The sequence below is a fragment of the Hippocampus guttulatus genome, chromosome 8 (genome assembly GCF_054856545.1).
Source record: "Hippocampus guttulatus isolate MCC_2025c chromosome 8, RoL_Hgut_1.0, whole genome shotgun sequence".
Taxonomy (NCBI): Eukaryota; Metazoa; Chordata; class Actinopteri; order Syngnathiformes; family Syngnathidae; genus Hippocampus; species Hippocampus guttulatus.
Window position 1 is genome coordinate 21,866,173 of NC_141268.1, and position 27,889 is coordinate 21,894,061.

The following is a 27,889-nucleotide window of genomic DNA, read 5'->3' on the forward strand; positions in this document are numbered from 1 at the left end:
AAAAAGCAGAACCAAAACTTCGATGGAGGACTTCGATCAGGGCTCATAAAGGCCACTTTAGAATAGTCCAATACTTTGTTCTTAGCCTTTCTTCTACATAACAGATGTCCAGATTTTGACTTGTGTTTCAAGAGGGGTTACGTGAAAGTCAAATATACAAAATGAACAATGTTGCTCTGAACAATTTTGCAGATACGCGGGAGATTTTGAGTCATGCGTGGCTTTTGATGACGTGTTGATCGAATGCGAGCAACCTGAGCGTCTTTAATGCAGATGCGTTGGATACAGATCCAATTTACACACGAAAGAGGCTCGGGTTGGATTTGAACAAATTTTAATTTGACTCTTCACGTTGCATGAAAAAAACCCCAGCAGTCGCACACACAAGACACGTACGGGCAAAAAAATAATAATTATTTAACCTGCAGTGTGCGACGCAAGTGGCTGCGCAAGGATTCACGGCAAGCCTATTTGAATGCAGCCAAAATTAACCTGGACCTGCGTCACAGGCGGAAGTGATGTCGATTAACATGGCGGAAGAAGAAGTTGATCGTTCATCTACTACTGATTCTACAAGAGCCACTTCAAAGCAGTCCTCTGAAGATGAAAACACAAAATCTGGGAGTCCTGCGCCTGAATACAACCAGGATCTTCGAAGCGTGCTTATTACCAGCATTTTAAACGTGGAGAAGCTCGACGAAGACCTGTACAGGTAGCTTAGCTGTGGGCCAGTACGTCGTACGTTGACAGCTCTTGAGTCAGTGTAGCCGGAAGTGAACATGCCACCTCAATAAGTGCTGCATGCATGCAGTTCATTCAGCGCACTTGTAGTACTGTTGAATACGTGCTCAAACGGCTTGCCTTGAAACATGTTAAATGACTTCACAGTATTTCGGTTGAAATGTTCTTCCTCCCCTCCTCAGGGGGACACATCACTGGGTGCCCCAGACTCAGCGTTTATTTGGGGGACAAATCATCGGTCAAGCACTCGTTGCTGCTGCCAAGTCTGTCAGTGATGATCTGAACGTCCATTCCCTCCACTGCTACTTTGTACGAGCAGGTAAGATGTCACCTGGCTACGTTCACACTGCAAGGCATGATGCGGTTTGGATTTTTATTTTTTGTTACGTTTTTTTTTTTTAATGTACTCATTCACGTTTCAAAAACACGTGACTCAGAAGGTGATCAGAATTACGTATTATGTTCCATCCAACCGTGTTCTGCTGTGCTTATCTGAGTTTAGAGCCATCAAGAATTGCCAGTTAAAGGCTGAACATTCTGTCGAGCATATTATTTGGCATGAATGAATAAAACTATTAAAACCAGAGCGGATGACATATTTCTATTTTTTTCATCTTTGTATTCTTTGTTCAATTGAGACACTTAGAGTTCGCTCCCAGCTGACCTCTTGTGTTTTATGTTAGGAGACCCTGAGGTACCAGTATTGTACCAGGTAGACCGCACAAGGGATGGTCACAGTTTTACAGTGCGGTCTGTGAAGGCGATCCAGCACGGGCAGCCTATACTGATCTGCCAAGCATCCTTCCAAACGTTACAGCCAAGCCCATTGCAACACCAGTTCACTATGCCAGTGGTCCCGAAGCCTGAAGAGCTCCTTACTGCGGAGGAACTCATCCAGCTTTATCTCAGGTAGAAAACGTCAGTACAAATCCACGTTTTTTTGAAAAAGCGATTTCCGGAAGGTCCTGTGTGAAGTGTCTCCAAATCAATGTGTCACACAAAGCTACAATTGAGTTAAAATGCAAAAGGTGCATGTCGTTATTGTTTTTCCCAACTCTTTAGCTGGCATTAGATTACATGACCTACATTTGAGTTTGCAGTCTTGAAATTGCTCGCAAAATGTGAATGTAGCCTCACTGTTGTGTATATATATATTTTGCAGGAAATAAGTTTGATTTATCGTCTGATTTGTCCAATTGACTCTTGCAGTAAACCAGGCCTGGCTGAAAATTTAAAACAGGGTCTTAACAAACTGCTGGCAATTGAAGTGCCTATTGAGATTAAGCCAGTCAACCCGCCACAGTTTTCCAGGCAAGCTGTGGAAGAACCAAAGAAACTCTACTGGGTGCGAGCCAAAGGATACATTGGTAAAGTTGTCTTCACCGGTTTGACGATGGTGGTGATGATGACCAAAGCAATTGCGATGTTCGGTGAATTGAAAGGGAACTGCCTTGCACTTCATTTGTGTCTTCTTGCACAGGTGAAGGCAACATGAAGTTGCATTGCTGCGTGGCTGCCTACGTGTCAGATTTTGCCTCTCTGGCGACTGCAATCCTGCCTTACCCCAACTTCAGGGTCAAGTTCTCCGCCTCGCTGGACCACGCCATGTGGTTCCACAGCACTTTCCGCAGCGATGAGTGGATGTTGTACGAGTGCGAGAGTCCATGGGCAGGTCAGCATCTTCATGATTGCTTTCCATCCAACTGCTCCCCAGATGTGTTTGAGAAGACACAACTGCATTCCCTTTTCGTCATAAATGTTGCCGCAGTGCTTTAATCTATGTTACGGACTTGTGTTCAGGACACCATACTTAGGTATATTTTAAACTTGTGGTCACACAGGGGGCAGTCGAGGACTGGTTCAGGGCAGACTGTGGAGAAGAGACGGCACGCTGGCTGCCTCTTGTTCGCAGGAAGGCGTCCTCAGAGTCAAAGAAGTTACTGAGCGGAGCAAACTATAGGTGCCTCTCCCGCACGGTTTTCAAAGTTGTATTTATTTTTATTTATCTTATAAAAACTATGAGGTTTTTTGATGCACTTATACTTTTATTTCCACACAATAAATGTAGATTTTGATTCCATCAAGTTTAGTAGGACATTAACGTATCACAAGTATCGAGTTGGAAAGTTTACGATAGAAACTAATCTCAGACATGAAAACATTGTAAAATAAGTGTTCATCAGGGGCTCCCAAAAGATAAGATTTGAGATGGGACAATGCGTTTCTCTTTGTACCACATTTGGCAGATTTCAGACTTGATTTTCATCACGTTCATTGTACTTGTCAATGAGTTTAACACTGCATAACGCCCGCTGACTTATGTTGTTCTCCAGTTCTGAAAGGCAGAAATAAATGAAATCCTATTACAAGTATGTTTGAAATTGAACTTCCTCGGCGAGGCAAGTTGTGCCTACAAATCTTAACAGCTTTAAAATGACAAAACAGCAATTTTAAATGGTTCTGCACGTAGGTCCAGGCGATGACTGCAGTGGAATGTAGCACAATAGTAGTGTTCATTGGACAAAAAAAATGCAAAGGGATGCACATTGAACACTATACCTTCAAAGTTGCATCATTAGTGAGGCCTCGTCTGATTTTTTTTTTGTTCCCTTGAAGTAAAAAGTCAACACCCAGACAGCTTTTTATAGTTCAAGATTTGAGCACCCTTTTCAGTGCTGCAACACATTGAAAGGTTAACCTTAACGCAGCAGTCTTGTTTTTGATACCCTGTAATAATAGATCAGTTTAAAGAGAGGTTTTGAACCTCAGATAAAAGTTGACAAAATTGTCCATGCTTATTCAAATTGAAATGAAAAAAAGGGGTGGCATCAGTATTTTTTTTTTTTTAAAGACGATTCATAATCAACTCAAGCAAATAGAAACTTTTATTACCACTTGTTTAAAAATCTTAATTTCTCCATCACAATTTGTAGACATAAAGGAGTGCATCAGATCAAGGAGAAACTTCTGGTCTTGAATGTGGTCCAGATTGCAGTTTTGGACTCCACAGCTCCAAAGGGCTCGACTCGGTCCGAAGTTGCGGGCTACTGCTGTCCGGTTTAATCACGGACACATCCAAAGACATTCGCGAGGCAGTAAGGTCACCGTAGGACTGGTCAAAATGAGCCTTTTCTCGCTTATGCAAGAGGATGTAGGGAGTGGATGAATTGCCCTGTAATGGCAATAACAGGCGACAATTTTCCAACTCGTGGCTGTTCAAGTCATTGGGGAAACATGACTGAGACAGAGATGCTGGATCAGTCGACGTGCTGAGAGAGGTCTTGATCAAAGGTTTGACTTCAGAGCCATCAACTAAACAATCAAATGAAACGCTTGATTTTGACATTTGGCCCAGTGACAAAGTAGAAGGCACACTCTGTTCCCCAAAGAACCTTCGATCAAGCTCCGATGGTGAAAAGTAGTCAAAACTGCTCAAATCTAAAATGAAGGGGGGGGAAGAGAGGAGGAAAAAAAGTGAAATCTCTGGATAGACCGATTCCGTTTATGGTGGACAAAGCTGTCAGTCTTACCTTTAGGAAGAAGTGATTTTTCCATTTGTCCTCCTTGGCAGCCAGTGAGAGAGTGCGATACGAACCTCGGGTGGTTTTTAAACTGGTGAGGATATTTGCTAATTGACCCAGCTGGAAGCAGAGCAAGCCATCACGAGGGGGTGGAGAACATGGCCCATTCCACATTTCACATTTGGAAAAAGGCCATTCATTTTTAATATACAGTATGTATTTGTGAAAACAAAAACAATGTAGTTTTCTTCCTCACGTGCACCTTTTTTTATTCGTTCGGTATTTAATTTGTCATGTTTTAGCTGTTGCACAGGCATAAGAAAAACCATCCATATTTGAATCCTAATTTGATTTTTGTGTTACAATAATGTTTGCAAGTAACAGGGTTGCACATCAATGCTAATATTTTTTCGCTCATGAGTACATGCTCGTTTGGTCAAGAACAACACATATCAACAAAATCATACAAAAGGCTGATTCAAATCTTATTTTATAAAGTGTGCCATGAAGAGGGAACGGAAATGGCGTGCTTTCTATAATCAGCAGAGAGGAATCACATATGGGCAACGTTTGATTTTTTTTTTTTTTATAGGGACATGTCCCCAAGCGCATTAAGTTTTACATTTTAGGCATTAATCATTTCATATTTGATGGGGTACTGAAAATGCCCTCCAATTCTATGTATTTTATTCAAAATGTTATATTAACTGTATGGAATGACCGTTATGTATTCATTTGTTAGTTAGTCAGTTTAAAGAGTACACATTAGCAAATATTCTTAGGAAAATAGGCTGAAATGTATTTTACATACTTCAAACATTCGTTTGTGCAGCGTTCATGTTTTTACTTAGTAGCGTACCACTGTTGTACGGAAGCCCAGAGACGACCAGGGGGTAAACAATCTGGGTTGGCTATTTGGGAAATTACATGCACAACAGTCTATGGAGAGACGGTTTTTAGTTATTCTTTCGCTGTCTGAAGATGTGGCGTGTTATACGCTCTTAGACAGATTGTGATTTTGGCTCGTTTTCTGCTTTACGTTCGTGCGTTTTGTGTTTTATTTTGGCTGAAAAGTGTCGATGGCATCTGACAACAACCGACATGAGACGACGACGAAGAAGAAGCGGTTGCTAAGCTAATAGCGTACATGGTAACCGGTTTCCCCCACAGTTGACTCGAAACAATCAACTATTTTGGATATCTACATTTACCAATTATTCACGCGTTGGCGTGAACGAAACTGTATCGTCGCTGTGTTGATAATGATGGTTGTATAATTGCGTAGACACATCGGTGAGGAGCATCGAGAGCTAACGTATGCTAACTTATCAGCCTCTAAGCTAATAATGTTTGACATTTCCGCTTAACAAATCTATTTTTTCAACCTGAAGCTTTTGCCTGCTTTTTTTCCTTGCGGAATGTTTACGAAAACAATCCAAACAAAGAAAAAGTTTAACCTTCTCTGGCGGATTAACGTGCTAACTTGATACATCCCATATAGCAATACAGGTTTTGCTGATCGATATTTACTCGTAGATAAATAGATTCTCACATAGCGAATGCATAGTGGTTGAATCTTGTATTTATCATGGAGAAGGAACAGCACAATACTGTTGTCTTCAACGCCTCAAAAAGAGAGTTGTTTACCACCAGCAATGGATACAAATCCATACAGAAGCACATTAGGACTCAGTGGAAAATCCAAAGGTTGGTGTGGCAGGCTTTTTGTCTTCTGTATAAAACTACTGGCTGGAAATAAACTCTTTTCTCTGATAAATGACTCTTGCAGTATGAAGGAAGAGTTGTCATCCGACAAAGTGAAGGGTGTGAAGTTGTGGATAACTACAGGCCCGAGAGAGAAGTTTACAGCATCAGAGGTTAGATTATCAAATGAAAAATTGGTCATTGATAACAGAGTAAACAATGTTCTGTTGTGGGGGGAGGGATAGTAGAAAAGATTTAAAATAGTAATATAGTTGTTGCTTGATATGCATAGACAGGATGTCCTACTCCTGTTGTCTTGTTGTCTTTAAGCTGGAAGTACTGAAACACTACCTGGATGATGGAGGCAATATCCTGGTCATGCTTGGGGAAGGAGGAGAAAAGAAATTTGACACAAACATCAACTTTCTCCTGGAAGAGTTTGGAATTATGGTTAATAATGGTGCATATAAATATATTCTTATTTGTCACTGTTGCAATTGTCACTTGTCTGTTGATGTCATAGCTACTGAGGTGTGGTTTTGTCGATTTGCCATACGACAGATGCTGTTTTCCGGACCAGGTACTACAAGTACTATCATCCGAAGGAAGCACTTGTGTCTGACGGTGTACTGAACAGGTGTGCTGTGTTTGAATATGCAAATGAATGTTGTCAATATCAGCTTTATTTATTTCAACTCACGACATCGGCATCATTCTTGTTTAGGGAGATCAGCCGGGCTGCTGGCAAAACAATGCCAGGAATGGCTGAAGATGACAATGTTGGAAATAACACACAGTAAAGGATTTATTTTCCGATAGAATTCTTTTCAGTCGAATGCTCCATTTTACCTTGAAAATAAGTGGATCAAATCAAACTGAGCATTTCTGTATTCACGCAAGGGCTCTGTCATTTGTGTACCCGTACGGTGCCACACTGAATGTGATGAAGCCGGCTGTGGCTGTTCTTTCAACTGGCTCCATCTGCTTCCCCCTCCACCGGCCTGTCGTGGCCTTCTATCAAGGAAAGGTCAGCACTCTAAATCGTCATTGTGTACCCAGTACGAAAAATACTGACAGTGTGCCATTGATGTGATGTTTCATGTCTTCAGGGGACGGGCAGATTGGTCGTAGTTGGTTCCTGCCACATGTTCAGCGATCAGTTCATAGACAAGGAGGAGAACAGTAAAATCCTGGTGAGTATGGTTGCGTGCGTCCCACGTATCCTCAAAAGAGCAGCCTCCACTATTGGCCGCACTCAAACTCCTCACCCACATCTCCGGGAGAAAGATTACAAGCGGTGTTATGCCGTGTTACTGTCTCACTCCAGGGTGTCGTTCTCCAGTGGCTCATGACGGATAATATTCAGTTGAATCAGATTGATGCGGAAGACCCAGAGGTGAGTCTGTGCAATTCAGTGGGAAAAGACCGTGACATGACAAGAAGGGCGTTGAAAACTGCTGCTTTGTCTCCGATCTAGATCACAGATTACACCATGTTGCCACACATTGGCTGTTTGTCAGAACAGCTCACGCAGTACTTCCAAGAGGGCGACGAAAACCCCAGGGACTTCACTTCTCTTCTGGATGTTTCGTTTTTCAGTCTGTCGACAGATACTTTACCCCAAGTGCTCAGGTAAAATCGGAATGTGTTTGGGAGCATTACGGCACTGCAGACTTCTTTCGGTCTTTGCCTGATGGGTGCCCTGTTTTCCACAGCGTGTATAAGCATCTTAACGTCAAAGATGAGCCACTTCAGCTGATCGCACCTCAGTTTGAGACCCCCCTGCCTCAGTTGCAACCTGCCGTAAGTACCTGCGCTGCATCTTTCAAAAACCGCCGTGGATCAATGACACTGAAGTTGTATTTCATGACTGAAAGGGGAAGTCAACCCCCCAAATTTTCTTTACAGGAATATTTTCTGTGCGCCTCCGCTTGTCTAACCACTGCGTCTTGATTCTTTTTGCGTTTGTGGGATGTGAGTGAAGCAGGTCCATCCGGTTTTTAGCCATCTCAGGGTGAGGCCATTTTGCCACTTCACAACTGAAGTTGACAGAAAGTGTCGACTGCGAGTCGACTGCAAGTGGCAAAATAATCTGAATGTTGTATTCAGTCGAGCAGGGCTGCAAAAAAGATATTATTGTCAAGAACATTTTGGGGTTCACTTCCCTTTCAATAATTCAATATATACTTGAATAAAATCCCTCATCTGAACAGTTTTTAACCATTATGACAATCCTTGCCTCCTCATATATGCCCTGTTAAGTTAGGATCCCTCATTTTCAGCGTCTATCAGTTAAGGTGTGGTCGCTGTGGATTGATTCTTCGATCCACAGTTATGCAAGCCTCACTTTTTCCACTTTCTTGATCTCGGGCTTGCTCATTCATCAGACACAATGCACAATAGCCGTGCAATTATAGGTCTCTGTTCAGTGTGCTGATGCTCAAATTATTTGCTGCAGTGACCCGTGTTTACAGACGAGTGTGCACAAACTGGTACTTTACAGCCACTCAGAAGGCACAGCGCCGTAACTAATTAGCACATTGGTAACATCAACAATTGTCTAACAACAGCGCGTTTGTGTCTGCATGTCAAACGCATGGATGTGAAATGAGTCCATTTGCTGGTTAAACGTGACCACCCCAAGGTGATTAAAAAGGACAACTGCTTCTTTGTTTGTATAGCGCTTTCACACCAAAGAAATATCAAGGCTACACTGGTACTGCTCATGCTCCAGTCTAACCCCAAGCCACTTTTCATTCCTTCAAATTAATTTTATGGAATTGGCTGCCTATGCGATTCTTGCATAGTTTGAGTGTGCACTTTGATTACGTCGATCTTCATTAAATGACAGAATAAAACTGAAAAATTTATAAGAGCAAGTTCATTTCCTCTGAAGTGAGTTATGTCGTATAACGCGTTGACCACGGCAGCAGATTCAAAACATTTATTTTTATCCACCCTCCAGGTCTTTCCTCCAATCTTGAGCGATTTGTCCCCACCAACGCTGGACCTGTTTGATTTAGATGAAGCGTTCTCTTCTGAGAAAGTGCGCCTCGCGCAGCTCACCAATAAATGCAAGTTTGGTCTTTCAACTAAAAAGGATGGACAGCCGATGCTTAAAGGAATAATGCTGACATTCTTACCTGGCTCTGCTTACAGGCACGGATGACGACCTTGAGTTTTACATAAGGAAATGTGGTGAAATCCTGGGCGTGACTCCCAAGTTGGACAAAGATCAAAGGGATGCGAAGCACATATTGGAGCACATTTTCTTCCAAGTTGCAGAGTTCAAGAAACTCAATCAAGTGCGAGCACTTAGAAAAGGACACGTACTGTACATTTAAGTACTCAACTAATTATAAGTTGTTGTCTTTCAGGAACATGATGTCAACACTGAGGGACCACGGTTCACCCCTTCTTGACTGCATCAAAATTACTTTGAATGTTCCCGAATTTTTTAATAAACACGATCAATTACTCTACTAATGTTGGCGTATTTGTTGTTGACCTCAAGAAGCATCGTCCATCCGTCCATCAATCCATCCATCCATTTTCCTCACAAGGATCGCGGGCTTGCTGAAGCCCAGCGCTCTCCAGGGAGTAAGCGGGGTACATCCTGAACTGGTTGCCAGCTAATCGCAGGGCACACAGAGATGAACAACCATCCGCACTCACAATCACATCTATGGACAATTTCGAGTGTTCCATTAACCCGCCATGCATGTTTTTGTAATGTGGGAGGAAACCAGAGTACCCAAAGAAAACCCATGCAGGCACGAGGAGAACGTGCAAACTCCACACAAGAAGGCCAGAGCCGGAATCCAACCTCGCACCTCTGCACTGTCAGGCCGTCGTGCTAAATAGTCGTCCACCATGCCGCCCTACAAAAGGCACTTTTTTTTTTACCATAATATTCTATGTACATTAAAATGCAAACAATACTGTACAGTACTGTATTATCAATTTCAAAGTAATTGTTGATTTCCATAAGCCCTTTTGTGTTGAACTTTTGGATCATATTTATCTGTTGCCTCAGGTCTGCGGACTCTATAAATGCTCTATAAATACAGTTGAGTTGTTGCTGTCCAACCCAAAAGTTATCCGTCTTCAGCAAAAATCAAGAGATTATCACATGTTCCAATATTTTTTTTTGAGAAATCCGGTATTAACGCAGGTTAGTGATGCAAAATCCACAGGTTGACAGCTCCATGCTACTAGTGTTATTATAAAATGGGAATAGTAAACATCTAACGTTGGACGACATTGCGTCGGCGCGCATATGTACTGCGCATGACGTCACCATCCGTTCAACGTCTCCGGAAGGGCGCGAGATAGAAATCCAGGAGCGCGGAGAGACAAGACAGGCGGGCGGGTGCGCGCGCGCGGGGATCTGTTAGCTGTCTCGGTGCTACAGATTTGCGCAAACCAGCACCAAGCCTGGAAACAAAATCAACATCTGGTCACTTCATAAAAGCAGTGCATCCCAAACCCTTTTTTTTTTTTTGCACATGACGTGTAAGGGCAGCGGGACAAGCCGTCGGATCGACAACAACTGAAGAAAAGGGGGGAAATGTCCTGGTGGCCGCGCGGGTAAGAAGCCGATCGTTGTTATTGAAATGAACTGTATATAGTCGACACTATTTCTTTGACTCCGACAAATTGTACGCGTGGACGTTACAAATAAGGCATCGGATTGACTCCTTCCGGATTCGTTGGCTTCTGTTGGAGCATATTTGACCTCAGTCACTGCGGTGTATGCCGCCTTTCCCTTCCCGGCCGGACCTGCACGAACCAACAGGCTCCAGCGTTGCACATTTCCTGCTTTTCCTTCGGAGTTCTTCTGTGGGTTGACGGAACCAAATACTGTAATCCGAATTTTAGCCTCCACGCCGACTCCTTAATGAGCAGTCATAATTTAACCGCTGACAAGAAATGTATCTAAATGTAATCGAGCTAGCGAAATCAAACGAGTTATGTTTGTTTCCGAGCTAGCGAAATCAAACAAGTTAATGTATTTTTTTCCCCATCCGCACGACTTTTCCACCCTTTATTGCCATTGCCCCCTCTGAACTGTGTTTGAGCCATTTCTTTGATGTTCTCAGAAGATTTGGGCCAGATGAAGCCACCAGACTCTCCTTAGGACTCTGGCCTTTCTCACTTTTTAATGTTTTTCGACGTAATAGAGCAACCTGGTGTTATTTCCCAATTATTAAACATGAGGCGGTGCAATACTTGCTTAAGAAACCTGGCATTATTTGTATTATGCAAGGAAATGTTAGACCAATTTCAAAAGTTACCTCTCATGTCAAATATCCTGGAAAAAAAAGTCGAGCAGTTCAAAGCATTCCTGGATAAACATGACATACTTGAGCTATTCAACTCTGATTTTAAAAAGCTGCCAAGCAGAGAGTTCGCTTTATTCAGAGTTTTCATTGACATCCAAGTGCAGTGTTGGCCACAATATCTTATTGGCTCGGTTACAGCTCCTTGTGGGCATATTGTAAGTAGTCGCTCTGTGGATTGACCGAGATCCTACCTTGCACACAGAACTTCTTAAGATTCTGAAGCTGTGATTTCTGCTCTCTTCTGCTGTCTTTTGGTGTTCTATAAGGTTTATTTGTGTGTTTCAAAATTATGTTCTGCTCAATTGTCTTGTGTTCAATTTGTATTTATATGCAGCGCTTTGTTTCACGGCGGCGTTCTTAAAGTGCTGTTTAATGAATGAATGAATGAATGAATTATTATTATTATTATTTATTTTTAGTGAGGAGGGGGAGGAGAGCCAGCATCCTGACACCGATTCGGATGTTGCAGAGCAGAGAGATGGTGGCAAAGTGAAAGTAAAGTGGACACAAGAGGAGGTGATGTGACACAACGTTGATATTCTTTGAATACATTCGCATCATGTTGCAGAATTTAGGAGTCTTTAGTGAGACGAAATATTCTTGATCACCTACAGGATGACAAGCTAAAGGCACTGGTTCAAAAACTTGGACAGAATGACTGGAAGAATGTCGCCACCCATATACCAGTGAGTTGTTTTTAATATTCTTTCAACCAGAGAGACTATTTAACCAATGTGTGCGAGGTTCTATTGATATCTGAATGACTTGGGTTCTTTCATGTTTAGAATCGCACCGAAAACCAATGTCAACACCGCTGGCTTAAGGTTTTGGATCCCGACCTAATTAAAGGCCCTTGGACAAAAGAAGAAGATGACAAGGTAGGTTGTTATTTGGTTCCCCGTTTGACGGAAAGATACTCGCAGGTCACATTCCATGCTTTGTGTTCCTCAGGTCATAGAGCTTGTCAATCTCTACGGTAACAAACAATGGAGTGTCGTCGCCAAGCATCTGAAGGGCAGGGTCGGGAAGCAGTGTCGGGAGCGCTGGCACAACCACCTCAACCCCAGCGTGAAGAAGTCTTCGTGGACAGCTGAGGAGGACCTCGTCATCTATAAGGCTCACTGCGTCCTTGGAAATCGCTGGGCTGAGATCGCAAAGCTCTTGCCGGGAAGGTACCGTAACTTTGCCGTGCTGGGCGGTTTTGAAATTGCTGCCGTTTTTCAGAGGCGCGTTGACATCCTCTGCGGGATTGTTATCAAACAGGACCGATAACGCCGTCAAGAATCACTGGAACTCAACAATTAAGCGCAAAGTCGAAATGGGCTTTTACTCAAGACAGGATTTTAAACCAAGCGAGCTTGAAGAGCTGCTCGCCCATGTGAAAGATATGCAGGTGAGGTGTTTTCTTAAGTCGTCACGTGCTCGGTGTAACGAATACGTTATTACACATTTATATGCAGGATATTCACGACTGTACCCTCCTTATGTTAAGATTTTGATGATGGAGATGCCCACTTCCTCTCAAGATCACGCTGACCCGGATTCAGAGCAGGAAACGCACACCCCAGTAAGCACTCGCATTTCATGGCTGTCGCATGAGTTCATTCCGAATTACGTCTGTCATTCCACAAAGTCAGTCTGCAGTGCACTGTCAGTGCGCAAAAATGTTTTTGCCTTCACGCCTTGCAGGAAATGTCAGACTTAACCACCGTCAATGGTGACGACGAGGCAGGTCCTTCCCGGGTTGTGCCCTCTCCAAAGGACACGGCAAGTCTTCTGTCAGAAGGGGACAACGCAGGAGAGATGAATTCCACGAGCTGGGTTGTGGACCACTCTGGATTTCTCTCCCCTGCGGGGCCCATCCTGAGGGAGGTCCTGGACATGGTGGATGGGGTAGGAAAACTTAACATCCAAGCAGAGCGCCCGCATTTGAGCACCGCGTTGGAAGTACAGGGCTTCAAATACCCCCGTGATGAAGTTTGACTTTTGTTATTTAGGGCAGACACCTTTGACATCGCACTTGTTGCCGTTTCACATTTATTTCAGCCTTTGAATTTAGATTAGTCATTTTGAAATCAGAATTCATACATAGCGGGTAAGAGTAATCAACAAATAAATACAAAACTGATTTCCACAAAGAATCACCCAGGAGAATTAGGCCAGTCTGGAGCAAGGCATCATTTCAATTTAGCACCGACTTTGGACCTTTGCACAGCGTGATAGATACTGTTCATCAAATTTTGGGCGCAAAATGCTTCTTTTGTTTGATAGGACCCCGACGGCTGGTGTAACTTTGCAGCATTCGACTTACCTGAAGAGAGCCACAGCCCAGAACGCCACCAGTTCCGTCTTGAAGGCAGCGCCCTGCAGGAGTTAAGCAAAGGCAGCAGAGGCGAACTCATACCCATCTCTCCCGGAGGCATCACGCCTCCGTCCATATTGAGTCATCGAAGTCGGAGACGCTTGTCTCCTGATGATAATAGCTTAATGACGCCAAAGAGCACACCAGTCAAGATTTTGCCCTTTTCACCCTCTCAAGTGAGTCATCTTCCTCTGGCTACGTCGCTTCTGTGGTCCGCGAAAGTCAACGCGTGCGTCTTCATTTCCAAACGTTGCCTCAGTTCCTGAACATGTGGACGAAGCAGGACACTCATGACCTGGAGAACCCATCGCTCACATCCACCCCGGTGTGCAGCCAGAAAGCCATCGTCACCACACCTCTGCAGAGAGACAAGACCCCGATCAATCGAAAGGAAAACTCTGCGTGAGTCCTCACATCTGGTGACCTACTGTCTGCTATTTCTTTGTGTCAAGTATTCACAGTTTGTCTTTGTGTAGGTTTGTTACACCCAACCACAAGTCCGAGCTTTGCACGATGCCACGTACGCCAACACCATTCAAAAATGCCCTGGAGAAATACGGCCCTCTGCAACCCCTGGTGAGGTTACGTCTCTGGGTGACCGCAATGTCAACTGAAAGCTGTTCCAAGATCCATATGGGGACATTTTGACATTTTTGGGGCAACATGTGCTGCCATCTAAGCGCAGTCTTTTTCATGGATGCCCCATGCTTATTTCAGCAAAGCAAAGCCAAACCACATTCTGTACGTGTTACAACAGCACGGCTTCGTAGCAAAAAAAAAAAAAAAAAAAAAGTGCGAGCACTAGAATGTCCTGCCAGTAGTCCAGACCTGTCTCCCATTGAAAGCGTGTGGCGCACAAAACATGACAACAGGGACCCTGGACTGCGGCGCGACTGAAGTTGTACATCAAGCAAGAATGGGAAAGAATTCCACCGACCAAGATTCACTAATTAGTGTCCTCAGTTTCCAAACTCTTATTGAGCGTTACCGCAAGGACAGTTGATGTAACACCCTGGTAAATATGTTCTTGTCGCGACTTTTTCTGGAACGTGTCGCAGGCTTCAAATTCAAAATGAGTTAATATTTGTAATTAGGTCCGGGCGTCCGTGAGTATGTCACTGTGTTGCTATTGCATTCAGCCGAGTGGTTTGTTTAATTTGGGATATGACCTATGAGTACAAGCAATTTACAAATGGCCAATTTCCAGCCTGGCCAACATATCACGCACTGTAGAAAGATTTCTCTTCTGTTGTCTCAGCCTCAGACTCCGAACCTCGAGGACGACATTAATGAAGTGATCCTGAGAGATGTGGGTATTGACTTGGCGGTTCAACTTCCAGCTGTTCCTGAGCAAAGACGCAAAGCAGTGGTAACTGTTTGATGCTCTCATATACGGACCTTTGTTGGATTTTATGTGATTTTGTTAGAGAGCCAAATGCACTTTTCCAAATAACCTGGGGCTTGCCACTATCGTTGCGTTCCAATTCGTGTTGACTAAAGTCCGGGTGCTGTCGTAAGCTGTTCGCGAAATTGTATTTTTGCTTACCCGCAGAGGCCTCAGGTTTTTGTGCTAACACTGAATGCTTCGAGTCAAGACGGTTCCAAATAGCATTCAGTATTAGTACAAAACGTTCAGAAAAGAAATGTCAGCAAAAGCTACTAGAAAAACTGCAGGCAATTTCACCGGCGTCGGGTGTGTGCTGACTCAGATTTGACATGAATTTGAATGCGATTGCTTTCAGACCGTAGCCGCATCCCAATGATACGGTGCTCTCTATTTTTACTTCCTCACACAAAGATTTTTCGAAAAACAGTGAATATGTGCAGGTCATGGCTCAGATTCTTGCTTTGAACTGATTTGTCTTGGCCTTATTTCCTGCAAGGCTTTAGACCGGGCTTCTTTCTCAGACATCTTTAACCCAGGCAGAAAACTGAATTCATCATTTGGACTTGTTGATTGGATGTTGTTCCCAGCATCGCCCTCCGATGAAGAAAGTCCGGAAGTCATTGGCACTTGATGACTGCCAAGTGATGCCCAAGTCCAAACGCAAATCTAAGACCGAAGCCAAACATTGCATCAAGGTGACTACTGCAAAGAAACCCCCCCCCCCCCCATGCTATTATCCTGCAATTCTTTTTGCCTTATGCATAATTCATTCATGTTTTTTGTTTGCTCGCAGGAAGAACCGTTGTCGGTTGCCGAGAGCGCCTCTTGTTGTCGTAAAACCCATGAAAATATTTTGGATCAGGGATTCCTTTTGGGGCCAAGTGACAGTGCTATCTTTCCCAGTGCGGTGCCCCCAATTCCGGCAAGTTTCATCTTCAGTTAACTGATGTTTTGTTGTCATTGTTTTTTGTCTCCCCTTGGAAAAGTATCTGATGTCGCCTAATGCGTTTGCCATCCTTTTCTTTCTCGCTAGATGTCCAAAGAATGGGAGGCGGTTGCATGCGGGCAAACAAAAGATCAGCTCATTATGACGGAGAAAGCAAGGCGCTTCCTGCGCTCCTTAACATCGCGGACTCCAAACAGAGCTCTGGTCTTGTCCTGAGACTATTTGCACCTTTGTACCAAGTTGTTACACAAACACAGCAGAAGGTTCTGTTGTTTGCGTTTGAAGAAAAGTACTGTATGCGCCTTGTAAATGTGATAACATGTTGGAACAACTTACGAGTCGTCTGCATGTTTACATGATAGCTTAAATCGAAAACTTCTGCAGGAACACATTGAGATGTAAATGCTTTTAGATTTTGTCGAATTCTAAAGGCCATTTTAAGGCTTGAAATCAATATAATTGCATTTCATTATAATTGCAGTCAAACAACTTTGTAAATAAATAGTTGAGCATTCAACTAGGATAATCATGCCTGGATTATTTTGCAATCAATGAAAATTATTTTACAATGCAAATGTGTGCATGTGTCTCATTTTTTTTCTTCATTGGTACACATAGGTTTCATTCATTTTCCGAACCGCTTTATCCTCGCTAGGGTGGCGGGGGGGGGGGGGGGTGCTGGAGCCTATCCCAGCTCTCTCCGGGCAGTAGACGGGGGACACCCTGAATCGGTTGCCAGCCAGTTGCAGGGCACACAGAGACGAACAGCCATCCACGCCCACACTCACACCTAGGGACAATTCAGAGTGTTCAGTCAGCCTGTCATGCACATCTTTGGAATATGGGAGGAAACCGGAGTACCCGGAGAAAATGCACGCAGGCCTGGGGAGAACATGCAAACTCCAATATTCCTTTCAGATCATAAAAGCTCATAACCCCCCCCCCCCCCCCCCCCCGCAAAAATATTCAGAGTTTTAAAACGTGTCTTTCTCTCCTTCTTTATTTAATTCACAAGTTGGCAAAGTACAGCGCTTCATCAACAATGATGCATTGGTACATTTAAGTGAAGAATAAATCTGAAAGGAAGTTGTTGCATGTCACAGTACAGTACATATTGTCAAAATATTCACTTTTTAGGCGTAAAATCCATATTTCACTTTTGGATGAATACACAGGTATTTTGTCTGACTGGTCATGATTGTAGTGATGGTAGTGCAATACGGTTGTGCTTTCATTTTGTGTGTATCTTTTGTCTTGTAAGTTGGAAAAGCTAATTAAGTCTTGAACAAGAAATAAATATTTTTGAGCAGGTTTTCGTGACTTCATTCTCGTCTTGTCTTGCCTCTAAGAAACAAATAATTGTGTCAAATATAGATCATAGATAGGTTGGAGACAATCTGTGTCCTTTCATGACTTGCGGAACACTTAAGAAAAGGTGACTATTATTGTGAAACGCAAATCGGAAGTCACATCGATCTTGCCGGGTCGAACCGTGCTCCGGAAGTAATCGTCCCTTCTGGTGACGCTGCATTAGACTGCTTTGGCATGGAACTGTTCAGTGAGTGAATGAATCGTTGCTTTGTCATACCTTGAAGTCGTTTTCAATCGATTTAATGGCCATCCAATTAGGTATGCGATGAGGTGCTGCACTACGCCGACGAAATGTGAAAGTCGCTCACAGGCGTCTGGATCAGAGTGCCGCTTCCTTACTGTCGTTAGCTAGCTTTTGCTGTGTAGCCAACGTCTGCAATGGAAGCGCGACCAAATGAAAAGCATCGTTGTGTTTATGAATTCATATCGAAACGTACACGATCAATGCGGTGGAGGACCAACTTTTATTTGCGTGTGTTCACAGGGCTTTTCGGGTTGGTGCTCCTCAGCCTGGCACTCGCTGGAGCTCAGACGCTCACCCCGGGTCACTATCTTTCCCTGTCCGATATTTCTCGACTTCAAAATCTCCTAAGCGAGCCTTTCACAGACCTGGAGTCGGCCTACTACTCTGTTGTCGGCCTCAACAAACTCGGAGCCACTGTTCCTGATCACGAGGCACGTAAAGCCTTTGTAATCCTCATCTTTGATTTTTGGCCACGTCTTGCCTGACATTATATACTCATTACTGCTTTGACGTTTCTTTTTTTTTGGCCTTGATCTAAATTAACGAATGGTTATTTTATAGGAAGTATGCCAGTTCCTAAATTCCCAGCTTGATCCCACCAATGTCGACTCAGTCTTCTTTGCTGCGGAAACCAGCCAAGTCATATCTGGATGTGAGGTATGGGCACATTTGCCCCCGGGCTCATTATTTCACAGATTATGCCTTGAGGATGTCCAGAATGTGGTCATTTGAATTTTGCAGGTTATTTTTGTACAGCCATATTTGGTTCTGCTCCTGAATAAGAAAAAATGGGAAACACAAACAAATCGTCTCCCACTTAGGAGTTGTCTTCTGTCATAAAGAGCCAACTCAAAGCACCGCATCATTTGCCACTGACACAAAACTACAAAACCCATTTCAGACACCACTTTTAAGTTGTATGACATTAATGTGGCAGATGCAGTGTCGGTTCCGGTGATGTTCTTTGTCAGGAAATCAATACAATACAATACAATACATGCTGATTTATATAGCGCTTTCACAACAGCGGCAGCTGTAACAAAGCGCTTAACAAAACAGTTAACATAAAGTAAAATAATAAACACAACACATAACATAAAACACGGACAGTCGTGCAGTCCTAAACACTTTTCCGCTTTGTGTTTGAAGCGGTTTGAGATGAAAGAGGACAGAATCAAAGTGTCCTTTAACCAGTGGATCAGAGACGTCATGCTCAAAATGTGCACACGTCGGCTACAAGCTAAGTTTCAAAGTCAACAAGAAGCTGTAGCATCCATTGACGAAAAAAAGAGATTTGGTTCACAAATACGCATCGCTCTGCGCCGACGCTCCTCTCTCCTCATCCTCAACTTCAGCAGCCATCCATCCAACCGCACCAACGCCGACTGTCCAACAGCGCCGACATCTCCACTGAACAAAACGGGGTTGTGAAAAATGCTGCCCATTACAGGCGCAAAAAATACAAGCGCCCCAGGTCTGTCCAGCACCGACAGTCAATGGCGCCGACATTCCTCCCAATCAAAATCTGTGCTGGTACAGGCGTGCTGCCGAGAAGGCGCAACCACCAAGCACAGATACTTCTCCTTTGATGAATGCCGTGGCCAAAAACCGTTGAAAACAGTCCATATCAGGTCCACACGATGAAACAACATGTGACAAAACAAAAAGACAAAAACAACAAAAAAGCAAGGCTCTCTCTTGAAGAGCACTTGCCGAAGGCTGCCTACGTGGGCGCCATCTTGGAAAAAATGATGGAATGCAAACTATTGGCGACCTACCGGTAATCCTTTTTTGTCACTGCTTAGATTCACGTGACCAATGAAACCCGAGACATCCTTCTGGCTGCTGTCAGTGAAGATTCCACCATGTCTCAGATTCACCGGGCTGTGAGCGCGCTTAGCTCTCTGGGGCTTCCTCTGACCTCTCAGGAGGTCGTCGGCGCGCTCACAGCTCGCATCAACAAGGAGGACAATGTCGTGGCGTAAGTTGGTTTGGGAAATGCAGTAGTTGGGTTTTGGATGTGACCGTTTCTAGCATCTGATTATTTTGTTGTTTTTTCACAGCATTACCTTAGCTCTGCAAACAGCCACCCGCCTTTCTCAGCAGGCAGAACTTGGAGGAATACTTGAGGAAATTGAGGTGAGGGCTTTAACATCCACCAGGAGGCGCTCTGGCACATGTCTTTGTCGACACTCCAAGTGTGATTTCTTTCTTTCTTTTCATTTTTTTTTTTTTAAACTCGCAGGATCTGACAGCACGTTTAGATGATCTTGGTGGTATCTTCCTCCATTTTGAAGAGGGGCTCGAGGCCACTGCCACGTTTGTAACGGCTGCGTATGCCCTGTCAGATCATGTCGATATGGAGCCACCCTTCAAACAGGTAGGATTTATTTTGACAGTTTTATGTCATCGCTAGAGACAGACTGATTTTAAGGAGGACAACCTTATAATTAGAGCAGTACAATGTATGTAAAAAAATATATAAATATTTTTTACAATTGTATTCACCATAAGCCAACTAACCACTTATTTCATAAAGTAATCCAGTAAGATTTGACTCAACACATCTGAATGTGTTTAAAAGAATATCCACATTAGGGAACTATTGGTAGCATAAATGTCCTGGACTAACGACCAGCGCGGGCCGAATGTGGCTGCAGGTTGTCACTGAAATTCTTTGTTGACCTTCTTCTTTCTACAGGACCAAGTTATTCAGCTGGTGAACTCCATTTTCAGCAAGAAGTCCTGGGACTCTCTGTCTGAGGCCTTCAGCGTGGCAAATGCTGCCGCCACCCTCTCCGGCAACCGTTTTCATGTTCCGGTGGTCGTCAACACTCACGGCCCGCCCACCGTGTCGCACAGGCAGCCAACCCTGCAGGTAGAAATGCGGGACGCCACCGCAGTACTGATCCGCGTTGTCCCGTTGAGTTACCCGAGTCGTTCCGTTTCTCTCGCTCGTGCCCAGATCCTCGTCACAGACGTCATGTCTCAGCCTCTGGCCTCAGCCAGCGTGCAAGTGGAATCTGCGTATGCCGTGGCTTCCAAGAGCATCATTCTTGGCCAAGCGCCGTTCACTCTCAATGAGTAGGTGTCCAAAAGAATGATCTCTTTATCCCCAAACTTCAATCCACTGTTCAGGTGGCATTTTCTTTGACATGGGCACCTTACATTTGGATTGATTAAACATTTAAGTGTTGATTATGTTAGGATCAGTAATCTATGTTGGACCCTGATCATTATTGTGTAAAATGTGTATTTGCTTTTCAGTGGCGTCTTTGAACTGAACTTCATGTCCCAGCAACCAGCCAGTGGGTATTACCAGTTTACCGTTTCAGTAACCGGCGACAGCCGCTTGATTGCCAATCATGTTGAGGTGAGAGTTCAGCTTCCATTGGGCTTTTATGAAAAAGAAAAATTGTGATCCTGAGATTTACCTACAGTTTCACGAATCGTGACTGAAATTCAAACGATTTTTAAAAGATGAATGCGATTTGTGGCGGTCTCATGTAAATGGGTAAATGAGTTACTTTTGGAAAATTTACAATTTGTACAAAAAACCCCCCAAAACAAAACTGACCCCCGCCCCCTTTGGAAAGGTTTTCAAAAAAAGGTTTCTCTCAATGTGTGTTTTGGCACAGGTTTTCGCTTTAGGACAGTTGATGCTCCATTATTCGAGCCTCTGAAAGTTAGCCTGTTTTGAGGGAGCGGTCCTTTCTTAAGAAAATGGGTGCCGGCTCACTCCGCTATGTAACTAAATTGCAGAGTACAGTTTTTTGCGACGACGATGGCCGGGGGCGGAGCAGGGCGGCTCAACAGGCCGACGGCTTGTGCTCACGGAAGCCAAGTCCAGTGCGAAGGGGCGGAAGCAAGCGCCCGTGACGACAATAAAAGTACATTTTTCATAAGATGCCCCCTTTAGAATCATCATTTGTGTCCGGCCCTAACACGACTTTGATTAGTCCTCGCTTGAAGCGTCGACGGTTGTACACGTGACGTAATGTGACATTTTGTTGTCACGCCGTTCACGTGCAGCTCAAAGTGAAAGTGTCGACGGAGGTGGCAGTTACCAGTATGGACCTCTCCGTGGTGGATAAGGACCAGAGCATCGGCACAAAGACGACCAGGTGGGGACATCGCCGCCGCTACACTTTTTACCTTCCGCTGGGACTCGACGACTTCATGTTGTTTTAAAACGATCCAGGGTGGAGTATCCTTCCAAAGCGGCGAGCTCGTTCATTGCTGACAGTCACCAGAACTTTGCCATGGCCTTCCAGCTGGTTGACGTCAATACTGGAATGGAACTTACGCCCCATCAGGTACGTAACCAATAATGCGGGTCATGAACTCTTGAGCTCGGAAATTCCTTCAAGTTGCGTGATTTTTATTCCCTCTCGCAGACTTTTGTCCGGCTGCACAATCAGAAAACTGGCCAAGAGGTTGTTTTTGTTGCCGAGCCCGACGCCAAGGGTCTGTACAAGTTCGAGTTGGACGCAGCAGAGCGTAAAACGGAGTTTGCGCTCATCTCCGGTACATATTCCCTCTATCTCATGGTTGGCGATGCCACACTGGAGAACCCCATCTTGTGGAATGTGGTGAGTCTCGTCATGGGACGGCGAATCACGTCTCGTGCCCGACGGTGACCTTCAACGCCGGTGTGTTCAAAGGCCGACGTCGTGCTGAGGTTTGTGGACGAGGATGCCCCAGTCAGCATTCAAGCCAAGACTCTTTACGTCCCCAAGCCGGAGATCCAAGTAAAAGCCCGTCCTCCGTAATTGGTTTTCCGAATGACGAGGTGTAATCAGACATCCGACAGTAATTGTGAACGTTCTCCTGCCCTGTGCAGCACTTATTCAGGGAGCCCGAGAAGAAGCCTCCAACGGTGGTTTCCAACGCGTTCACTGCACTCGTCCTGTCTCCCCTCCTGCTTCTGCTCATCCTGGTAGCAATGCACCCCTTGTCTTATTGTTATGCTTAGCAGGTAAGCTGAGGGCAAATGTTTGTGATGGAGCCGAGTTACCGCCGGACGACCACCAGTCTCATTTTTACCTTAAGAGAAAACGGCTCAATGGTTCTTTTGAATCATTAATGAACTGAAGATCAAAGAGAATGCTTCCAAAGTTTGAATGTCAAGCACAATTTTAACCCCCCCCCCCCCCCCGAATGATACAATTGGATCTCTCCTCTCCTTTGCAGTGGATTAAGCTCGGGGCAAACATTTCCAACTTCAGCTTTTCTCCCAGCACGATTCTCTTCCACGTTGGACATGCAGGTATGTCTCGCTTTCAAACCGTAACCATGAATTGTTGTTTTGGCCCAATACGCCCCCACTCACTCCTCTTCACAAAATACCCATGTATTGCTTTTTGTATCGATCTATGTCGATTATAATGGGAAAACAGCGGATTTGCACGATTTACAATCGTCACAATGTTCATGTTCAAATGTTGCCATGATTTGATTTTTTTTTTCTTCTTTCTTTTCAGCTCTACTGGGCCTGATGTACGTCTACTGGACCCACTTGAACATGTTCCAGACGCTTAAGTACCTGGCAATTATCGGTGCTATAACATTCCTGGCCGGGAACCGCATGCTGGCACAGAAAGCAGTGAAGAGGTAAATGTGTCAATGGTGCGTTTGGCAAAAAAAGATTTCTTCGAGCGTTCCTGATCCTTGAGAGGGAGAGCAATCAGTCCTTGAGATGTTAAGTACCGGTACTCTGGTGCTCCGAGGCCTCTTGAGAGTTCTTGGGTCCAAAATAAGCAAAAGTGCTGTCCTCGTGGCTTGGCCCGCAACGCTTTATCACCGTGCCAGGCTCTCCTTCCTCAGGGAAAACGCCTTTCTTCGAGAGAAGTGGCGTGAGTGGGCAATTTGTTGTAGAGCCCGCGAAGCATCTAAGTGAGCAATTTGTCACTCGCGGCGCTGCGCGGAGATCTTTCTTTTGCTTCGCCCTCCCTCCCTCTTGGTGGTCCTCTTTTTAATCCAATTCAGACAAGTATCCGACTCCAACTAATGAGTTCTCTCCGAGGACGTCCTCGTTGCCTGTCACTGTCCTCTCGGTCTCCTTTACCCACACGCTGCTATCTCTTTCCTGCTCTTTCAGGATTGCCGCCGAGCAAAGTAGTAGGTTGGCAAAGTATAGGAGCCTTCGATAAAGCGGCCCTTTTGTAGCCAAAGAGCTGGTTGTGCTCCCAGGCTCAAGTAAGGGCTTTGTATCTGCCGTGCATCCCTTCTCATGGCTGCCAGCATGCGTGGCCGTGTGCTGCTCCCGCTCACTCATCCTAATTTTTCGCCTTCTCATGTGCTCGCCAACTTGCCGGTTTGCCTTGCCCTTCTCACTGCCGTGAACATTGCAACTGCCGAATAGTCCTCCCTCCATGGTTTTGACACTCTGACCTTTGCCATTTGGTTTTTATTTTTATTTTTTACATGATCTGATCTTGGATTGGTGTGTTGTGAGCCCAAGTCATCAGCATTGTTGGCATTGTTTTTCCCAGCTGTATTATGCATGTTTGGCCTCCGGTTTTCACAGTCTTCCTGATTATAGTTTTTTTTTTTTTAATAATAAGCCAGTGTGTTTTGCTCCTGAGTGAAATCAGTAAATGTGCTCTCTCTCCTCCCCACCACAGAATTGAGAAAAAATAAGATAAAGACACTGAAGCAGCACACGTTTCCCCTTCTTGGAGTCGGTCACCAATACACCCCCATCGCACAGCATAACAGTTGAAGAATACGTTGCTGAATGGAAGGAAATTCAGAAAAAGTTCAAAGGTCTTGGCGATCAGATCAGTTCTATGCGACTGCTGCGCTGTGTTGACACGCTGTTGATCATTGCACTTCATCTTCCTGTGAGATTATTTTACGTGTTGTACAACATGCCAGTGTTGTCAGTGTGCTCTGATTTTTTTTTTTTAAGTTGTTACTTTTGTTTCTTGGTGGAAATCATTAATGATCAGTTCTTTACACCTCTTCGCAGTTTTTGCTCGGTGTGTCAAAGCTGCTCATAAACCTGCCAGCATGTCTGACAGTTGATCCTCGCTCATTGCGACTTTGCAGTACCGTGCTTCAAACTGTACCAACTGTTTTGAGTGTGTGTCAAGGTTGAGCTTGTTTCGTATTTGATACAATTTGCATCCCCACGATAAATTGTTCAATTTGAGGGCATGTTTTTTCTTAAGAAATAAAGACATGGAGGTGAATTCACTTGGTTTGTCTTTTGTCGGTATGAAAGCATGCATGTGTCGATCAAATAGATGCAGCTCCTTGCGGGATGTCCCAAAAAGAATTCAGTCACTCTTTGACTGCGAGTAGACTAGACAAAAGCCACGAGACTGTTTTCTGTGATGACATTAAATTGCTTGATGCCAATCTGGGCAGCAGATAATTGGGAGCCAGGGTTTGAGCCACCGTCCCTTCAGATACTGGACGGGTTACTTCTTGAGCAGGTGTCGAGCAGAAGATCATTTATGAGAAAGTGAATTGTTTGTCAAAGTTATTTGTGTTTTATTTTTCTTAATTCCATTTCCTTGAATTTGCCCTTGAGAGGGAGAATGACCACAATCACATACGGTCCCGGGACTTTAGTCGGTACGGTACTCCAGAATGTGTGTCGCCCAACCTTTATTTACTCAAAATTCACGTCGTCAATGTGAACTGGGTGTATTTCGTCAACCCCAAAGCTGTTGCAGCATTTTGTCGAATGGATGGCAACAGGTGCATTCAGAGGTTAGTTGCATCTTCTACCATCTAGCGGAAGAGCATGAAATTGTTGAGGGATTATTTGTAGAAAGTCCTCATTTTTAGACCACTTTAATGCAATTGGATCATTTCCCAGATCCAGCAAACTCTGTAATCAATCAGGGCATGCGAATGTGCCACAGCACATTGGTTGGGAATCACCGTTCTACATGTTACTTTCCTTACCGCGAATGGGTGGATCATATCAGTCGCAAGCATGTTCCCGGAACCATATTGTGAGTGCTACAGGAGTTTCCTCGTAGCTTCAATGAGAATTAAAAATAGCATTTCGTATTGTTTGTGTAGAAATGGAGGTACGAGTAAACAAGCAGCGATGGTTTTGTGAATGAGCACATGCTTCTTTCATCCTTATTCGTGTGTCCTCTCCTCTGCGCAGTCTGTCGGGAACAAAGAATTGAGTTACTGACACGTCGTTCCGTTCTCGGCTTGCTGCAGAGTGTCGCAACTGCTTACCTGAGCCTCATGGCATTTCATGAAGTCCTCTGTATCGCTGATTGCTCTGGATGGAAGTCAGATCTTCTTTATAGGTTCCTTCGTAGACATCGGCCTGGCGTTTCATATAGCTCTCACTTTCGTCTCTGCCGAAAAAGAACACTTTTGATTCAGGTTTCAGTGAGTCACGGGCACACAATGGCCACAATAATATCTTCCGTTGTGCTTTCACATGCCGGATTTGCACACAGTCTCAATGATTTTAATTCCCGAGGTAAAACCTACCCGAGACGTTTTCCCATGATGGTCTGAAGAAACTTCCTGGCAGATATTTGGCCCAAGACTTTCCTGTAACTGTTTGTAAAGATGGCGTCAGCATGGCGACCCAAGCTGAAATTAGACAAAATAGATGCAAAACATAAGAATATGATGCAAACTCCCCGAACATCCATTATCACAATTTAAATTTGACGATGCAAACCACTCATTAGCAACAATAATGAGCAGGCAGTAACAGAAGAGGAAGGTTTTAGACGGGCCAAGACCATTTCTGGACTTAAACCCAATAGAGCATGCATTTTAACCGTTGAAAGGAGCAACTCCACCCCCCCCCCACCCCCCCCCCCCAAAATACCAAAGAGAAGAAAACGCATCACAAAAGAAAAGAAGAAGAAAAATGTAAATAGAATCACGTGCTTCATGCAGTTATTGCTCGTAAAGGATTTGTTACGAAATATGAAGTTATTCCTAGGCACTGTAATCAAGTCTATCCGTTCTAATACTTTTGCTCACCTATATCCCGTAGTATTTGGTGTCCCGTTACAAATACGCTATCTTCTACGTTACGTTTCAGATCCGAATATGAATACCTGGAATTAAAAGCTGATATGCTCTTCTCGTCTCAAATTCATAAAATCCAAACATTTTCCATCTACAGCAAAAATGAAGGAATTGGCCTCCCTGTCCCATGCTTCTGGAGGGGAGTGTGTGGTACTGACCGTAAGTCTGTTCTCTCTTGGGCAGAACTTGTGTCTTCCAGTTGCTCTGGATTCTTTAGCGAAGATGTCATCAGGATGGATGTGTCCCTCTGGCCAAACCTGAGAAATACAAATTAAGCGATTAACAGCAAAAAAAAAAAAAAAAATCACTGCATTCATTCGTATCAACGATTCCTGTCAAATGTTTTTTTGATGATGTAAACATATTTTAGACGAATAATATTTCATAAAAAGAATCTTGCACAAGATGACTCATTTTGCAACTAATAGCAAGATTAAGGTGTAAATACAGACATCCTGACCCTTTTTAGCATAACTATTTCAGGGGGCGCAGCGCTGACATGCAATTGTGTTTAAAAAAAAAAAGAATGAATAAATAATAATCCTTTGCTACAACAGCTTGGCAAGTATCACCTCTTTGCACTTTTACATAAAAAAGAAGACATATGATGTACCTGTTCATCTCATCCATTTAAAAATTAAAATTTAGATACAATAATATATGAATGGAAATGATAATTCAAAAACACCCACGTGATAGTCATGAAAGGAATTTGAAATTCCTTTCACAATGACGCTGTGCATCATTTGGGAGATGAGTTTGGTCCTGCTTACCTGATGGAGGGGTAGAGTGCGGATCCTGATGCAGAAAGGAAAAGGCAATAAAAGAGCAACAATGCAGCTTTCTCCATCACAAAGGTTGTCTTGCAGAAGAATGGCGAGCTTGGGGGAAACGACAGCAGCAGAAATTAAATTAGAAAAAATGCTGAGACTCAACTTTCTTTCCATGAGCGGCAACTTCTCTGCAACGGGAAGCTTATGGGTGCAGAATTGGAAAGACAAACACTTCTGCATCTTCAAGATGACCAAAGCAGGCATGACACTATTATTATTATTATTATTATATTATATTATATTATATTAAAATGGCTTTCGGACTTACCTATATCTTGTGTGTGAGTCAGGAGAGTTCTTGCCGTTTCCTTTATGCGTTGCTACTCACTCTCATTATCTCTCACGACCACAAAATACTGCAAGACTGAAGAGGTTTTCCCAGCATCCATGGTCAGTTTATACTCAACC

At 44.0% G+C, this 27,889-nt stretch overlaps 5 protein-coding genes across 9 annotated transcripts; 4 read left to right on the forward strand and 1 right to left on the reverse strand.

Annotated features, from left to right (window-relative positions):
* Window positions 1-525: 525 nt before the first annotated feature.
* acot8 (acyl-CoA thioesterase 8) lies at window positions 526-3,110 on the forward strand. The gene is made up of 6 exons (XM_086117840.1): window positions 526-712; window positions 924-1,060; window positions 1,425-1,650; window positions 1,951-2,108; window positions 2,222-2,413; window positions 2,583-3,110. The coding sequence occupies exons 1-6, from the start codon at window positions 531-533 to the stop codon at window positions 2,699-2,701; spliced, it is 1,014 nt and encodes a 337-aa protein (XP_085973966.1). The 5' UTR covers window positions 526-530; the 3' UTR covers window positions 2,702-3,110.
* A 2,020-nt stretch (window positions 3,111-5,130) lies between these two features.
* ift52 (intraflagellar transport 52 homolog (Chlamydomonas)) lies at window positions 5,131-9,448 on the forward strand. The gene is made up of 13 exons (XM_086118691.1): window positions 5,131-5,969; window positions 6,052-6,139; window positions 6,297-6,426; window positions 6,528-6,603; window positions 6,691-6,762; window positions 6,867-6,993; window positions 7,076-7,159; window positions 7,294-7,362; window positions 7,444-7,598; window positions 7,682-7,769; window positions 8,932-9,040; window positions 9,126-9,271; window positions 9,344-9,448. Exons 1-13 carry the CDS (start codon window positions 5,851-5,853, stop codon window positions 9,386-9,388), a joined length of 1,308 nt encoding a protein of 435 aa, XP_085974817.1. The 5' UTR covers window positions 5,131-5,850; the 3' UTR covers window positions 9,389-9,448.
* Window positions 9,449-10,333: 885 nt separating this feature from the next.
* Window positions 10,334-16,523, forward strand: mybl2b (MYB proto-oncogene like 2b). Of its 2 annotated transcripts, none has more exons than XM_086118879.1 (15): window positions 10,334-10,556; window positions 11,731-11,827; window positions 11,926-11,997; window positions 12,097-12,189; window positions 12,263-12,483; window positions 12,575-12,704; window positions 12,804-12,878; window positions 13,001-13,204; window positions 13,583-13,849; window positions 13,933-14,075; window positions 14,150-14,249; window positions 14,932-15,042; window positions 15,648-15,755; window positions 15,854-15,982; window positions 16,094-16,523. In XM_086118879.1, the coding sequence occupies exons 1-15, from the start codon at window positions 10,537-10,539 to the stop codon at window positions 16,220-16,222; spliced, it is 1,899 nt and encodes a 632-aa protein (XP_085975005.1). In that variant the 5' UTR covers window positions 10,334-10,536; the 3' UTR covers window positions 16,223-16,523. The 2 variants fall into 2 exon arrangements, with proteins under 2 accessions (XP_085975005.1, XP_085975006.1); XM_086118880.1 differs by having other exon boundaries at window positions 13,957-14,075.
* Window positions 16,524-17,492: 969 nt separating this feature from the next.
* Window positions 17,493-24,817, forward strand: rpn2 (ribophorin II). 4 transcript variants are annotated; one of them, XM_086118464.1, is made up of 18 exons: window positions 17,493-17,564; window positions 17,862-18,056; window positions 18,187-18,278; window positions 19,427-19,602; window positions 19,685-19,760; window positions 19,867-20,001; window positions 20,323-20,499; window positions 20,587-20,705; window positions 20,889-20,994; window positions 21,654-21,745; window positions 21,823-21,937; window positions 22,019-22,213; window positions 22,286-22,372; window positions 22,465-22,560; window positions 22,815-22,890; window positions 23,105-23,234; window positions 23,722-23,819; window positions 24,248-24,817. In XM_086118464.1, exons 1-17 carry the CDS (start codon window positions 17,552-17,554, stop codon window positions 23,771-23,773), a joined length of 1,932 nt encoding a protein of 643 aa, XP_085974590.1. In that variant the 5' UTR covers window positions 17,493-17,551; the 3' UTR covers window positions 23,774-23,819; window positions 24,248-24,817. The 4 variants fall into 4 exon arrangements, with proteins under 4 accessions (XP_085974590.1, XP_085974589.1, XP_085974591.1 ...); XM_086118463.1 differs by having other exon boundaries at window positions 17,528-17,635; XM_086118466.1 differs by lacking the exon at window positions 17,493-17,564 and having other exon boundaries at window positions 17,999-18,056; window positions 19,427-19,497; window positions 19,566-19,602.
* A 351-nt stretch (window positions 24,818-25,168) lies between these two features.
* On the reverse strand, window positions 25,169-27,840 carry ghrh (growth hormone releasing hormone). Its single transcript, XM_086117987.1, has 6 exons — window positions 27,750-27,840; window positions 27,422-27,529; window positions 26,807-26,905; window positions 26,094-26,198; window positions 25,830-25,954; window positions 25,169-25,753 (listed from the first exon to the last, which is right to left on the reverse strand). The coding sequence occupies exons 2-5, from the start codon at window positions 27,496-27,498 to the stop codon at window positions 25,837-25,839; spliced, it is 399 nt and encodes a 132-aa protein (XP_085974113.1). The 5' UTR covers window positions 27,499-27,529; window positions 27,750-27,840; the 3' UTR covers window positions 25,169-25,753; window positions 25,830-25,836.
* Window positions 27,841-27,889: the final 49 nt, after the last annotated feature.

Excerpts from the sequence above, each read along its gene's own strand:
- rpn2 (XM_086118463.1), top strand. Across the intron at positions 20,706-20,888 it reads GCGCCGTTCACTCTCAATGA|TGGCGTCTTTGAACTGAACT; the intron begins GTAGGTGTCCAA and ends TTTGCTTTTCAG. Across the intron at positions 22,891-23,104 it reads CTTCCACGTTGGACATGCAG|CTCTACTGGGCCTGATGTAC; the intron begins GTATGTCTCGCT and ends CTTTCTTTTCAG.
- mybl2b (XM_086118879.1), top strand. The coding sequence starts at position 10,537 with ATGTCCTGGTGGCCGCGCGG. Across the intron at positions 12,190-12,262 it reads CAAAAGAAGAAGATGACAAG|GTCATAGAGCTTGTCAATCT; the intron begins GTAGGTTGTTAT and ends TGTGTTCCTCAG. Across the intron at positions 12,484-12,574 it reads GCAAAGCTCTTGCCGGGAAG|GACCGATAACGCCGTCAAGA; the intron begins GTACCGTAACTT and ends GTTATCAAACAG.
- ift52 (XM_086118691.1), top strand. The coding sequence starts at position 5,851 with ATGGAGAAGGAACAGCACAATACTGTTGTCTTCAACGCCTCAAAAAGA. Across the intron at positions 6,140-6,296 it reads AGAAGTTTACAGCATCAGAG|CTGGAAGTACTGAAACACTA; the intron begins GTTAGATTATCA and ends GTTGTCTTTAAG. Across the intron at positions 7,599-7,681 it reads ACTTTACCCCAAGTGCTCAG|CGTGTATAAGCATCTTAACG; the intron begins GTAAAATCGGAA and ends TGTTTTCCACAG.
- ghrh (XM_086117987.1), bottom strand. The coding sequence starts at position 27,498 with ATGGAGAAAGCTGCATTGTTGCTCTTTTATTGCCTTTTCCTTTCTGCA. Across the intron at positions 26,906-27,421 it reads GCACTCTACCCCTCCATCAG|GTTTGGCCAGAGGGACACAT; the intron begins GTAAGCAGGACC and ends TGTATTTCTCAG. Across the intron at positions 25,955-26,093 it reads ATCATGGGAAAACGTCTCGG|AGACGAAAGTGAGAGCTATA; the intron begins GTAGGTTTTACC and ends CTTTTTCGGCAG.
- acot8 (XM_086117840.1), top strand. The coding sequence starts at position 531 with ATGGCGGAAGAAGAAGTTGATCGTTCATCTACTACTGATTCTACAAGA. Across the intron at positions 713-923 it reads CTCGACGAAGACCTGTACAG|GGGGACACATCACTGGGTGC; the intron begins GTAGCTTAGCTG and ends TCCCCTCCTCAG. Across the intron at positions 1,651-1,950 it reads CTCATCCAGCTTTATCTCAG|TAAACCAGGCCTGGCTGAAA; the intron begins GTAGAAAACGTC and ends TGACTCTTGCAG.